This window comes from Dufourea novaeangliae, unplaced genomic scaffold (assembly GCF_001272555.1).
Source record: "Dufourea novaeangliae isolate 0120121106 unplaced genomic scaffold, ASM127255v1 scaffold368, whole genome shotgun sequence".
In the NCBI taxonomy this organism is placed as follows: domain Eukaryota; kingdom Metazoa; phylum Arthropoda; class Insecta; order Hymenoptera; family Halictidae; genus Dufourea; species Dufourea novaeangliae.
The window spans coordinates 91,506-107,255 of NW_015374246.1; the positions used below are offsets into that span (position 1 = coordinate 91,506).

At 37.5% G+C, this 15,750-nt stretch overlaps 1 protein-coding gene across 1 annotated transcript in view; it reads left to right on the top strand.

Moving 5' to 3' along the window:
• Positions 1-2,603: 2,603 nt before the first annotated feature.
• Positions 2,604-15,750, top strand: part of LOC107192510 (synapse-associated protein 1) — a 122,398-nt gene continuing 109,251 nt past the window's right edge. The window contains exons 1-3 of the mRNA XM_015581790.1: positions 2,604-2,886; positions 8,244-8,447; positions 9,634-9,719. Of these exons, the coding sequence (XP_015437276.1) occupies positions 2,744-2,886; positions 8,244-8,447; positions 9,634-9,719 (433 nt within the window). The 5' untranslated portion in view covers positions 2,604-2,743. The remainder of the gene's footprint in view (positions 2,887-8,243; positions 8,448-9,633; positions 9,720-15,750) is intronic.

Sequence of the window (15,750 nt, forward strand, 5' to 3'; positions counted from 1 at the left end):
ATTTAGAATAAATTGTCTTGTAGTTAAGTGAAAAAATATATACTTTTCCGTTTCATGTTTCATGACTGTCATATTTATCCCTTAAACTTAAACTGAAGCATCGGATAGTTTTATTCCCGTCAAATCATATAGATACACGCAATATGAATGGAATATACAGTGGGTCACAAAATTATTCGCTCACTCGCTAATGTGGCAAAGATGAACGAAATAATCAGGCAACACAGGGTACTTTTCAATTTTTTATTTGGATATACATAGCTTAAAGTTTAATTTAATAGAATCGTAAAAAAAATTGCGAAATTTTCATTTATAATTACAGAAAAATGAGTTTTAAGAAATCTTTACGTTTTTTCACGTCACAAAATTATTCGCTCATTTTGTTTTAATTACTATTATGACAATATTAATATTTAGTGGGATATCCTTTTTGTCTTATTACTTCTGCAAGTCTTTTTGGCATTGATGCTACTAATGTTTCCAAATAATTATTGTCCATTTTTAGCCATTCCTCCTGTAATCTGTTTTGTAAGTCTTTCTTGTTGGTAATTGAATGTCTACTACGTATTTTAGTATCCAGCATGTTCCATACCATCTCGATGGGATTTAAGTCGGGAGATTGAGGCGGAGTTTGCATTATTTTTGGACAATTATATAATAACCATTCTTGTACCAATCTCGATTTATGTTTAGGGTCGTTATCTTGATAAAAGTGAAATACTTCTGAAATCCCCATTACTTCCGGACTCTGCTTCAAATTTTTTTTTAGAATATCCATGTACATTACTTTATCCATGGTAGCCTCAATCATTTGCAATTTTCCAACACCGTGATAGCTAATGCAACCCCAAACCATCACATGACCACCTCCGTGCTTGACTGTGCTACACAGGTTCTTGGGATCCATCTCCGCGTTTGATCTTCGCCAAACTTTTTGATGACCGTCAGAGCCCCAAATATTAAATTTACTTTCATCACAAAATATTACATTGTGCCAAAATTCAGGGGGCTTTGAGATGTATTTTTTGGCGAATTCTGTTCTTTTCTTCCTATTAATTTCGCTTACGTAAGGCTTTCTTCTTGCTACGCGGCTGTTGTACCCGTTCTTTCGCAACACTCTTCGTACCGTTTCATCAGAAACTTCTTTTTCACTAAAATTTTTCAAACTTGTATTGATTCTGGGAGCACTTATTTTCGGATTTTCTTGAACTTTTCTCACAACAAAACGCTCTTCTGAGGAATTCAATATCTTTTTCCTACCACGGCCAGCTTTGTTTATTATTCGTCCTTCTTCTTCGTACCGTTTTATAATATAACGTACTGTTGAATAACTTTTACAAACGATATTTCCAATTTGTCTGATGGATTTTCCACTTTTCCAATGAAAAATTATAATTTCCCTAATATCTAGACTAGTTTCTTTACTTTTTCTACCCATTGTAACGAATTCTTGAAAATCAAAGAAATAAATGAAAATAAATCCTTACCGAGCGTTTGTTTACGTTATACTGACTCTTTCCAGCAACAATCAGAAACAAATGCCCCTCTGAATTTGTAGATTGCATTTGTTTCAGTGGATTTCGTGGCCTGAGCGAATAATTTTGTGGCGTGAAAAAACGTAAAGATTTCTTAAAACTCATTTTTCTGTAATTATAAATGAAAATTTCGCAATTGTTTTTTACGATTCTATTAAATTAAACTTTAAGCTATGTATATCCAAATAAAAAATTGAAAAGTACCCTGTGTTGCCTGATTATTTCGTTCATCTTTGCCACATTAGCGAGTGAGCGAATAATTTTGTGACCCACTGTATAACACTTTATTTGTGCTATTTCGTTTCACAATTGGCTGCAGACAAAAAAATCCTGCATAATGTCAATAATATTGATTTCCCCACAACATCCATAATTATTACAAATGTCAATATAACGAAATATCTTTTATGCGATGTTTGATGTGTAATAAAAATCTGTGTTTCGATTATGTTTTTGATACATATTACTTACTTATATGTAATTGTATAGAATAAAAATAGACTATTTGTCCGATATTTGAAAATATACATGCGTTCGTTGTCACTGTTAAACTGTTGTAAGAACAATGGAATAATAAAATAATTTACTCAAATGTACATAATAATACATATACATATTCATAAAAAACAATATTAAACGAAAAAAACAATATAAAAAAAACTAATAGGTCTGTCGGGACGAGAACCCAAGAACTTAGACTAGTTGAACTCGAATGGATTTAACGTAGTCCACAAAATCATCATTGTCATAACGTAGAGGGCAGCAGAAAATCCCTGACTTTTTACACGATCGGTATTTCAGAACATGAGACACAAAGTCCCATAAGATGATAGGTCTATCCTATACCTCGTCGGTGGTGTTATTGTCTTACTTGCCCAAATAATTATTTTCGTTTGAATTTGCCGCTATTCTTAAACTATATAATATGGGACACAACTCTTAAAATCAAATATTGTAGGGTACCACGTGACTGTGGGTAGCCCTCTGGCGACGAATCGTAACGTCACTGCTATAGCTTTAAACAGGATAGCGTGCATAGAACGTGCGCAGTTCGTGGTTGCGCGGTTATCAAAACGAACAAGTTCTGCCGTCATTCCAATCCCGCAAGGCTTTCAGTCACGTTCCTGCTAGCGTAGGAGATAGTCAGAAGCGAAGGGGACAGATTACGCACATACAAGTTTGAAGCAGTTGACGCTTTAAAATTGAAAATGTTTACCGGATTAACTAATCAAGTTTCGACATGGATAGGCAAGAAGGCCGAGAGCGGTGGTACGGAAATGCCGGCCGAAAAAAAGAAGGTTCTCACATCACCACTCGGTGAAGGAAAACTTGTCGAAGAGAAAAAAGATAGGTGAGTACCATGGTATTAACCTGGACAGTTATTTAAATATTGAACGTCGTAATTCGACTGACACGGGCTACGCATTTCTCATTTCAACGCTGTACATTCGGAGTTAATCTGATTTGTGACACGACGATGCTCTCGCATCGTATATGTTGCATGACAATGCAGTGTCAACTTATCGATGTTTTTCGTCTGTCAAGCGGAAGCGGTGTTTTTAATCAGAATCGTACAGTTCTCGGTCATTTCAATACACGATATTTTTGCGAATTCGTGCGACGCGTTGAAACTTTCGGTACAATGTACCCTTGCATTTTTGGAATTAGATCGATAACAACCGTTCCTCCGCTTACGTAAAGTTCTGTACATGCGACAAGGTTACGACGTTCCATGATTCTGAATGAGGTTAACACGGTTTCGACGTACGGTTTTGCACTTAACCTTTTCTTACGGAGTTCTCGCGAGTGTCGATGATCGATGGTGTCTTGGAGATAAAGACGTATCTTGAAACGTCAAAATGATTGCGCTTTACAGAGGACATTTATGTGTATATATGTACATTGGTCAGCGATGTACTCGAATGGATTAAAAATGCTACTTTATAACGCATGTCTCTCTTCAATGTATTGAATATCTTCGTCTATTATTAATCTTTCATTGCTGAGCGGACGATGCATAATATAGTGTACGGAAACTCTTGTTTGTTTAAAATATGCAATGCATTTTTGTTTTACTCGCTGGAATATCAAAGAGCCAGAGCTGTTTAAATATTACATCATCCTAGGTGTAATGTATTCGCTGGCTGCATTTTTGTTTTACTCGCTGGAATATCAAAGAGCCAGAGCTGTTTAAATATTACATCATCCTACCTTTCATTCTCGTGGGTTTGTAACGTAACTACGAAGTGTTTCGTATTTTCCATTCCGAAGACGCGAGACGTGAACCAGTTTATAGGCTTTATCGCTTGGCTTCGTACACGAAATATGACATTTACGAGGTAATACTCTCTGAAAGTTGAATCGCGTACAATGGATTTCGCAGACAAGATTCTGGGATCTGGAGTACACCATTAGATACGTAGAATCATTTTCCGAATTTCGCGATACATACACCTTTTTGTCGACAGTGACTGAATGTCGCCATTAAATCCGCATTATGGAATCCGAAAATATTTTTATCATCGTAAAATTTAAATGATCCAAGAAATCCGACGGAAATATAGAAAGATTATTTCTTTTTTTGAAAGTAAAATGTATTGTGTTAATTCGTTTTTATTCTCCATTATTACATATCTTACCTTCAGAGTATTAAACTTCTTGTTCTTTTATGTAAGATTTTCCTAGCAGAATCCATTAAATTATGTTCATGTAATATTTTTTACAATATAATGTACGTATAGTTCTCAATGAAAAGGATTATGTTCGCTGTGTTACTCCATTACATATATTAACAATAATCCTATTATAATTGAAGTAAAATTCAGTACTGATTAAGCTTTACAAAAATTGTTATGAACCGTGTGAACACTACTGCCTCCAGTTTAAAATTTCTCCTCTCTGTTTCATTGTGCTAACCCAGACTTAACCTTACTATTACATGTCCTTAAATATACTTCAAAGGACACTCAACCATGTTGTGGTTAATGGACAAGTGTCTTCTTAACGATGATATCTCTGTTGAACGTACAGCAACCTCGTAAAAACTCTCAACCGTACTCTTACAATTTCTCGCGAGTCGAATTAATTCGCAAGAACGTTTCTCGCCTTTGCATTCCCTCTTTCTCATCTCGCGGTAGTTTCGACTTTCATTACCGTCCCCACGCCTCCACCTTTCCTGTGTCACGGGAGTTCCAACCGTTTTCAAAGAATCGCGGCTTTTCTCATTTAATTCCCATTATTCGGTCGGATTCGTGAATGTTCTTTTTTTTCGTTTATTACGCGGGTTAGGTGGAAAAAAGCGCGGCGATTCAGACTAAACCAAACTGGCGCCCGTTTCTCCGGGTACGTTATCGTGCTTGGCTTTTTATTCGCGCGCCACATTCGCCACAAAGCCAAATGCGAAACAGTAAACTACTATGGAAGCGGGAAAAAAAAAGGGATAAATATTTCTCCCTCTGAGTTACGTGAATGATCCACGCGTAAACTCGTGCATAATTTAGTAATCCACCGGTCAATTGCTCTGTTCGAGTCGTCTTGGTGGGATCCTCGAGAACGCTTCCTGGTAAATATCTCTTCTATGCATCGAATAAACGTCAATTTCACTGGCTGGCGGGATATTTACTAGAGAAAAATTGCCTCTGGTGCTGTGTTTTCTTTCAAGAAGTTGAAGAATATGCGTTCGAACGAATGTACGTGGTCGGTCTCGATCCGTTCTGGCCTCAACCGGCTATGAAAGGAATGCCAACCTATATTCCCACAAAAGGGTGGGGGGAGGCTGGAGACGTAATCTTTTATATAGGTCACAATCGATACCGCTGCGGTCCACCCTTTCGCGAAACTGTTAAATTTCGTATAATGGTAACGAGTATCACTGGTTTTTTTTTAACGCGTTTTACGGCCCGGTTTTCGGTGCTCACGCGAAACCCCGATTTTCCGCACTTTCGAACACTGCCCACCGGAATTATTCGCCTTTTTAACGCTTTTCGCGTTCACAGCTCTGATATCCGCACGAGTCACGATTTTCGTTCAGTCTAAAATATTGTTCAATCTTGCGTAATTGTATCGACAGTCCCTTTCTTTGATTTTCACCTCAATTTTTGTCTCTTTGCCTCTGTTTAACTCCCTTTTGGTCCCGTTTTTGTGTCTCACATTTGGCCCTCGTCTGAAACACCATTCTCTCTGGAATTTTAAATACTCTGAAAATCGAAGTTACGGCAACATTTCATCGTTTCTTTTTTTATGGAATTTTGCACCCTAGAATTACGTTACATTAATATGAACATTCGATAGGGGAGTAGTTACGTACCAAGGGTTGCGTGCACAGGGTAATTGTGTGACATGATGAATAATTTCAAATAATTGTCTTCGACTCGATTTCGATACCGATTATTACCGAATCATCATCGTTATGTGTTGTATCCACCGTGAACTCTCTTTACCTCTTATCCAACGATACCTGGGGTGAAAGAAAAGAGGACAAAGCCGAGACACGGAATTTTTCACGAGCCAAGCGGGCGGGCCCTGTTTAATGGGCCACGGTTATAGCTACGGTAAGGCATTTACAAAGCCACCCTACTCTTTAAATGAGTTATAGTAGCAACATTGTTTCTCTTACCGTGCACCGCGGTTACATTGACCTGTTTTTCGTTCGTAATATATTTACGGGGCATAAGGAGAAATCGGATCACTCCCCTATGGCCTGTTTCACTCCGAGACCGGTCGCGGTAAGAAAGTACAGTATCGAATGTGTACTATTCTTTACAGGATAGCGAATTATATTTTATTTGATGGACACTTGATCGTGATTTTTGGTAGTAATGAGTAATACAACCGAGTGTGGATGGTTGTGATAAAATAATTAAAACATAACCGTGTATAAATAATTATAAGTTCACACTTTTCAATGATAAATGAATAGTACGAAACTGATGTTCTTATTTTTCGAGTAAAAATACTTTAATTGTGGTAGCAATAGTAATAATAAACATATGTTTATTAATGGATGAGATCCATTGGTATTAGATTCGTGTAATACAGGTAATATAATACATGAAACATATTTTACTATTGTTTGTGTTGTACGATGAGCAAACTTTACATTATAAATTAACTAAAGTCTTATGAATGCAAGAAGATATGAGTCATTGGTTATTTTTCAACCCTAACTGAATTACACTAACATGGACAATGATAAATAATTTTTTTAAGTGCATTAGTTTGTACATTCGTATAAAGTTTCGTTCGAAAAGCGCACGTCTAGGTCGAGCAGCCTCATCCCTTGTAAGAAAATTTTTCTCATCAATGATTCATGATTAGAAAAGTAGCGACGTCTTATTTCTTGTCCCTGGAATTGATACGATCGTCCCGCGTGTCCTGGTATTTTAGCGTTACCGAAGTATAAAACGGGGCGAAACCTATTAAAAGTTTATTCGAAGATGGTCAATTGGGTCATGCCAATTCCCATTACCGCAAGCCTCGAACGTGTATCCTGCTTATCGAAAATTCCAATAAAAGTTCAGCTCCTCGGGCTGTATTTATTTTTCCGAACGTGTTCGCGATAATACCATTAAAATTATTTATACTTTTAAAGAAATGTAATGTACATATTCTTCTTTGCGTGAACCCGTAATTACTTCCCTCGAAGCATATGGTTTACCAACGTGAATTAACACATTCGAAAACACGTTTCACGCTTTTCATCGCGTCGAATAACTGCAGAAGGGTGTATCGTGTTCGCTGATAAACAGAAAGCAGGTTTCCAACGAATGTTTGTTCCCTCCGGGCGACGTTTCCTTCGCGAGGAAATTCATCGACGGCTATTATCACTCGAATTCGTTTCGACCGTGGGTTACTTCTGAAATGTGTTTTTGTTTTAACACGTTGAGTACGACAATGAAATTTACGAAATGTTCGATACCACCGACGTTTGTTATAACCGGATGATTCAATTTTACTGAAACATTTATTCCCATTAAGCCTTTAACGGTAGAATTTTGTTTTAGAAATTTGTAACCATTTGATTCTTTTATTCTAATAAAATAAATATATTCTTCAATTTGTACTAAATTTTAATTTTTATACCAGAAGATTTTTTATTCTTTCACATGACAAGTATAATCGTCATTTCCAAAAAAGTGCTTGTTTCCTCGTGAGTATACCCATAAAATACCATTAAAGGGTTAATACTTATTTTTTAGTTCCTAATCTTTTCACCTGTTAGTTCTTTTTTTTTTAAATAGAAAATGACAGTATGGTACTACATGTTTGTTAACCCCTTGCCGTATAACATCGGGTCAGACTCATGTTGACGATTTCAAAATCGATGCAACAAAAAAGAATATTACTCGGTTTTCTTTGAGTCGAAGTGAAATGCCACGTTGCTGGCATTAATATTTCACTTTTACAGTAAAAATACAGTTGCAATAATTATAGAATTCCTTTCGTTTCTGGGAAACTATCGACAACAATGTAATCCTGGCGTCTGCAGAGATTAAGAAAATCGTAGGGCACGGAGTTAATGTTACGTTGCATTAGTTTGTATCGTTATTCTAAATATTTTGCGTGCGATGATTCCATTGGTGGGTCACATCGGCAAATGAGAGTATCACCCAGGGACCCACCGGTGGGTCACGTAGAATTATCAAGCAATCGTCGACACGTTCGAAGATCGTGTGTAAATTAAGAATATGTTTTTCCTCTGATTTGCAGCCCGACCAAAGGCATCAAAAAGTTGGAGATGTTTGCTGGTGTGAAGACTCAGATGACAGGCTGGCTTAGCGGCGGAATAGCAGGATTAGGTCGCAGTGGTGCACACGCAAACGAAGGTGAATCACCGGCACCGGTGAACGAGGCTCAGGTAGCGCAGAATACCCAGGGCCCCGCCGAACAAGTGAAGGACGACGACGCCAGTAGGTAAGGAAACGGTTTTCAATCGATCCACGGGCGTACTTCCCTCGAAGACGCTCGATCCTCTTGCGGATAGGCAAGATTAACGCGTTGTAGCTCGAATTATTTTCGGTCCTCCGGGAATGGAAGCGAAGAACAACTGAAAATTAAAGTCTGTGTAGCTTGCTTATACTTGGTAACCTATATTTTTATTCAAACTGTTTATATGTTATAAACATGACGCAGGCTTTTAAATTTCAAAGAGAAAACTTTTGTGATACTTCTTTTTTCTTGAGTCGATAACATATGTATCTTTTGTTACACTTTGTATAGCAAGAATTGTCTGTCAGTTGTATTGGATGTGATGAAAACTAAAAAACGGGAAATAAAAAGAGATCGTGAACGAAATATAAAGTCATATATTTCAAAGGGACACGAGTTTTGGTGAAATCAATAAATGCGAGCGTTCAGTCTTTAGAGATTTGTAGTATTCTATTAATTTGAGCTATAGAGTGTAAATATGCAGCGACGAATATTTGTTCCGAATTGTCGCGTTATTTGCAGGTCACGTCATACACTGGTATTTGGAATTTAACAGTTATCGATGATTCCATTTATATAATACTTTTTCTATGGTTAGTGACCAATGAAACTCAGTAAACGACGTTACCTATGTCATTTGAATGTTGTGGAAGAGTCCGTAGTCGAAAGTTAATCTGATAATATTTGTACTAAATATTTCACTTGTGTAGATTGTTTGATTTATCAACCCCATGCGTATCCAAGAATTTATGTAGGTCACTCAGGCAATGGGCAATCGTATTCACCAGTCGTCAGTGACAATTAATCGACGAATTAAAAAATCTTGAGAATTCCTAAATTAACGCAGTGCCTTTGAATTTGTATTCGATCAGTTTTACATGAAAAAAATAAAATTTTAATTCTGCCCAAGAGTAATTGTTGAGTTGTCTGCTGGAAATGAGTTACCATTTTGACTGCAGGCGCTTGGTAGTGTTAAAATTGTATGATATTAAGTGCTCTGTATTTTTGCACAACAATATCAGTCATTTGTAATCTGTCGATGAATATCAAAGTAGACAAATGTTCCTTAAGCAATAGTTAAAGTTGAGAACGCTTCTCGAGAGATAATCCTTTAATCACATCGTGTTGTTCAAATACATAGCTAAATCAATTTTTTTTTTGTCTATTACAGTGCAACTGGAGGAGCGGACAGTGGACCTGCGAGTTTAGAAGGTACGCCGACCGACGACAAAAACGGTCCACAAGCATTTGGCTCCGGTGAGATTTCAAAAATTTTTTTTATCAGATATACCTGACTGTCTATACTTATTTGATCTCCAATTGGAGAAACATTTAATCTCTTCTTACTTTAAATTTCACACTGGGAATTCTCAACGGACGGCTATACATTTTACTTATTTTGTCGCCCTTATTGTAAGGAAAGCTAGCTCCTTCGAAAAATAAGACACATCTTTTGCTAAAGTGAAACAAATAAGAGTAAGTCAAATGTTAATGAGCGCTAGTGTGATTCACACAAACGAATATGAGTGGCAACGAGGCATTTAGTTCTCTGTTACAATCCTGTAACTTTATACCTTTAATTTACAAATCGTAATTTCTCTAGAATAGATATGTCGAAAACGATGATATTAATTCTTTTCGCATCATTCAAGGTTTAGCTCATATGTCTGCCCAGTACAGTCCATTTCTACTTAAAATCCAGAAACGAAGGCAAGCGTAGCTGATATGTTCTTTCAAACTCACGTCTCTTTTAAACAAAGTCCTATTTACGAAAATTTTATTGTTTCGTTATACCAGTCGATTGTACCACCCTGTATATGCTATCGATGGCAGTTAAAGACAGGCTTCTTTCGGTCACGACATCGTTAGTCGAATATCCCCGATTAAATGATCCGAACCGGGGAAAAAAGTTGACTCTCGAGCACATCGACGTGAATTATTTTCAACGGTTGTTTACCCTTACACAATTGCCGTTAAACTCAGCTTAATCACTTTAACTTGGGCGAGCGCTCGAATGCTACGGAAAGAAACTTTTAATTAGATCCAAGTCGGCGAAGATGAAAGACTTTGCTAGTCTCTAAGAGACTGGCTCTCTCGTTACCACTGATATTCGGTGCAGAAAGTCGGATCGGAGGGGCCAGGGTGAGTTTTATTTAGAGCAAAAACAACGAACAGGGATAAAAGAATTGCCCTCATAGTTCTCGAGGACGAAACGAGCGAGCAATCGAGTGAGCCTTTAGAAGGGAACGAAAAATCGGATCTCGTCGGATCGATTCGAATTCAAATTCGAATCCGTGACAAAAGCATCCGTACTGTTCATAGTCTGCGTGTTTCGCTTAGATAAACACCACGCCCGGGGTCGATTCGTTATTCTGTCACGCGAGAGCCAGATTCGCGACTGCACAGGGTGGTTCGTTATTGGTGATAACATTGAGAGAGGTGCCAGTTACTTTACGAAAAAAAAAATCGAATGGATGTTTTATACAATGTGATAGAATGTCCCACGCAAATGGATAGTGATACGTTTTTGACACTAGAACTGTCAGCGTTGAATGCGTTCTAAATTAAATTGTATAATATATATATGTATGTACATATAATTTAAAATGTACAGTCGACTAAAAATCAACATAAATTCCTTTGAAACAAAAAGTTTGAAATCTGTCATTTTGACGGGTTTGATTGTTCTACCGTTAGCCAGTTAACCGGGCAAGACGAATTAACTCGGCATTTATGTTCAACTATATTTAGTTCAAATTATCATATTAATTATACTATTAAATTATTATTAAATATTAATATTTCAATTTGCAGGTTTTTTTTAATAAAATAGTAGAAATTTTTTAATAAATGTATACAAGTATTAAATAAGGTTGGTCGAACAATAGGAAATGTACATATTTCACTTTCTTTAACAGTATTAAATCCATTAACACGCGTGAACAGAACCGAATAGATAAGGAAGTACTTAAAGTATCTAACTTTATCATTTTACATTTTTTTCTGTCGTCAACCAATGGAAGGATATGCATTCGTCCAGTTGCGTGCGGCACTATCTATAAATAATTCTTTTTGAGATAAAAGATTAAATCAATGGTTAGACTTTCACTTTACATTTACAATTTATTAATGGAGGACGAATCAGTTTTCTTACGATTATATCACCAATAATAGTCCACTCTGCATAAATCGCGGATAGACTTATCTTGGGCGTATCTTTGACCCGATTTCCCCACAAAACCGATTCATTTTTCACGGGCTCGCCACACATTTCACAATCTTAACGAGAATCTCCCATATGGGGGACGAATAACTCGGTGCATTTCGATGTACACTGTGCAGTGCACTCTGCGCAGTGCCCACAGAATATTTTCCAGCCTGTCACTGTTCCCCGTACAATAGGGATTTGATTTTTTCAAATGGTGTGCAATTCACGTCGCCGAAGTGCATTGTAACCATTCGAAACCACATATGGGTAAAAGAATCAAAGCCAGTTTATCAATACCTCCATCTCCTTGTTTAAAATAATATTTGCTTCTAACATTTACCGAATAAATGTAAAAACTGTTTTACATACCTTAAGAATGGAAAAAATAGTTTAAACACGGACAGAAAATTCTTCTTTTATTATCAGGACCTTATCATTGGAAACTAGTAATTACACTGGTCAGTGTTCCGATAAATGACCTATATTTTCCTAATCTCAAATATCAACATTCTTAAGCAAGGACACATTTGTTGCTAGTGCGAAATACACTAAAAGTGAATTAATATTACAATCAATATATCTCTTTAACCAGCTGACCCATTTTATATCGCTTGAAAAGCCACACCAATTTTCACTTATCAGTTCGATTCTTTATCAACTTCTCCATTAACATCAACATTAATTTCACCGTTTCAAGAAAATCTGCATGAATTCCTCGTTCCAAAGAACGACTCGGCACTAAAGTGAATTACATTTCAAAGTACCTCTAACACAATCGTGCGTCGAGCGTCGTCTGTAGGAGCGGGACAGTTAAAAAGTCGATCACACAGCTTTCTATCCATAAAATTTAGCTAACCACATCGTTGTACGTGGCCCTATTAAATTGAAACTTTCGTGGCACATTTTTTCCCCAGCTTGCCCTGTTGCTCGAACTCCTCGAGAAGAGAGACACCTGGAAGTTTTCTTCTTTTTCCCTCGGTCGTGTTTCATTTCCTGCACCGTAGCCACCGTGCTCGTGTATTCTGTGGAATACGTTTCAGACCACCACAGGTGATATAGCGGTGCGATCTTTTTTCTCCGCCGGATGTACAGATAATGCCCCTGAAGGAATTTCTCGCGTTCAGCGATCCCATCAGTAACATTTTTACGAAAACGTATTTTCTCAGCTTCTTACCTTCTTCCTCTTTCTCTGAGACGTTCGTCGAGAGACTAGCCGTATCGTGTCGTCGCGTGTATATTTTATCGGAGAGATCAGTTGTACAAGCAGCCACGCGTCATGGAAAAGAAACACGTATCATTGTCTGTCGTCGCTGGAGGGGAAAAAGCTTGACGAGCCTAAAGGCCTGTTTACACGTTCATATAATTTTCGCAAACTGACTCGTGCATGAAAATTTGTGTAAATTAACTGAGTCGTTGTACTCTATTTGACGACGGTTTACACGGTGATATAATTTGCATAGACAGAATTGTTCATTACAATTATTTCATTTTAGGTGATAGTTATTTTAATTTTCTGCACTGCCATTACATTGTGTGACTAGTTGCTTTTGATTAGGCAGTATGTATATTGTGTATTTCCTTAAAATAGAAAATATTGATGAAATTCAATGGAAGTTGGTAAAATTAATATGCAGAGATTTGCTTGCGGAAATTATTTATACGCATAAACGGGCCTTAAGCGTAGAATACTGTAACCTATTTTTTCATCCGGCAAGCACACCCCGATGGAAACGCTCGAGAACGATTTTCTACGCGCGTAAAATGATGTATCGGTTGTTACTGCGCGCAATTTTACAGAAATACATATTTTCGCGATGCTTCTGGCTTTTAATAATCCGTGATCCGAGGGAGCTTTTCGGCGAATTCGCAATAAACTGAAATTAATTATTTTATTCCGCCGTCCTTCCTCGAAATGAAAAAAAAAAAAAGGAAATTAGTGTATCATATTGCGTCCTCGTTCCGAGATTAAAATGCTCCGAGCCGATCATACTGCCGTGAATTTAATGTCACCGGTTCAAGGTCACGCCGAGATATTAGTCGCTGTGAAATAATGAATCTCTCTCGCGGATATTTTGAAAAATAGACACGAGTGACATGACGTCCGCGCAAAATGCTTCGCATTGTCCCACGTCATAACTTTGTTGAAATTAACCGAATATATTCCGAGAGGCACGTTTATCCGCGGGTACATCCGATATTCATTTTGTCCGCTGACGAAATAGCCGCGATATAAAGGTCGTTGGATTTTTTGAAAAGTGATTTACATGAGAAAGCTTTGTTCCTGGAGCTGGTAAAGGTTCCGATGGAATATGCCATCGCCTTGTATAATACGTCGAACGCTCTCGGACTAGTGATGAGTCTGCGAACAAACTGTTTCAAACATATTCGATCTTCTGTGAACGCTAGGAGTTTGAAAAATCCTAGTCGAGTTTGATCGATTTGAAAGTTGCGTTTAAACTTTTCAAACAGTTTGATTACGTTGCACACTTGGAGTTTGGGACGATGTAATCTTTTCACACAATTTAATTAAACTTTTCAAACTTCAAACTCGAGCTACAGTAATCTTTTCACAGGTTGATAAAGCTTTCCAAACTTCAAACTCGAGCCACTGTACATTTTCCAACAGTTTTATTGGAGTTACGAATTTCAAGCTTGAGTCGCTGTAAACTTTTCAATCCGTTTGGTGAAGTTTTCCAAACTTCAAACTCGAGCCATTGTAAATTTCACAAACAGTTTAATACAACGTTGCAAACTTCAATCTGGACGAGGAGTGTATCGATAAATAATTGTCTATGAAGCCTCCGATACCTCACCACCTGGAGTCACTTGGCGGACGTTCAAGAGCAGCTTGAAGTTTAAAACTTCATTAAACTATTTGGAAGGTTTCAACGTGATCTTCAGTTTGAACGCTTCGTCACGATTAAATTTCGTCTTGGACTGTTTAAAGTCCTCGTCAGATGTTTAACCCCTTCGTTACCAAGGGTGACTATATTCGCCTAACCCCAAATCACTCGCTGTGTACCAAAGGTGACTAATCACCCACCGCTGAATGCTTCTTGTACTCACCCGTGGAAAATGTCGCATTAATTAAATATAATTAATTCACTTACTTACATACATTAAGTAAGCAGATATTACACTGTTTACGGCAAACTGTTGCCTCGCGACTCAATTAGTTAAACATGTTTGAACGGTTTGATTATATACCCATCACCACCTTCGGCTAATACTGTCACACTGGGTCGATTATTACATCGAATTGGAACATTTTATTCTCGTGGACCGTTATTTCGATTGCGTCGATTAACACGTTGACTGCCACAGTGAAAAAGGCTGTACGTAACCAGACACACTTTACTTCGTTTCTTAAGTCATAATTAAGTCTTATTTTAAATTATACTGCGACATTAATTTTACGGAAAAATTTTGTAATGGTATTTAACACTAGAACTACCAGCATTTGAATGTATGCTTAGTTAAATTGTGTTATACATGTAATATATAATGCAATATAATTTAGAAGAAGAACTTATAAGAAATTAGAAGTTAACATAATTTCCGATGAAAGTATCTAGGATTTCAGTAATTTTAAAATAAACAATCTAGTTTCTAAGATCTAATTCGAGTATTAAAAAGTTTCTTTGCAATATACGTGTCACCTATATCTGGGTGACACGGCAGTCGAAGTGTTAATGCTGCATATTGACACATTTTTTGTAGAACAAATCATCGCTTACAGGGTCTTGGAACCAGTCGCCGTCGCTCGTAACGAACTCGCCGGGGGGTTGCATCGCGTTACACGAAGAAATTTCCCCATTGGTTTTCGTATCGACCGTGTGGTTTCCTTTATCTCTGGGACCTTCCACCCACAATCCTGAACCCGTATCGCCCCCGTGGATACGAAACTTCGAAATTATACGTGCTTTGTACGATGACGTCCCTCTTCTGGACCGTTATCGTTTTCCCCTCTTTGAGCGCGCGGCTTCGATAAAACCTGAACGTGTTTCCAGTAACGTTATTATTCAACCGTGTTTCCGGATAAAAGCACGCGCGTTTCTGCCCGGTGAAGGTGTTGTTTTC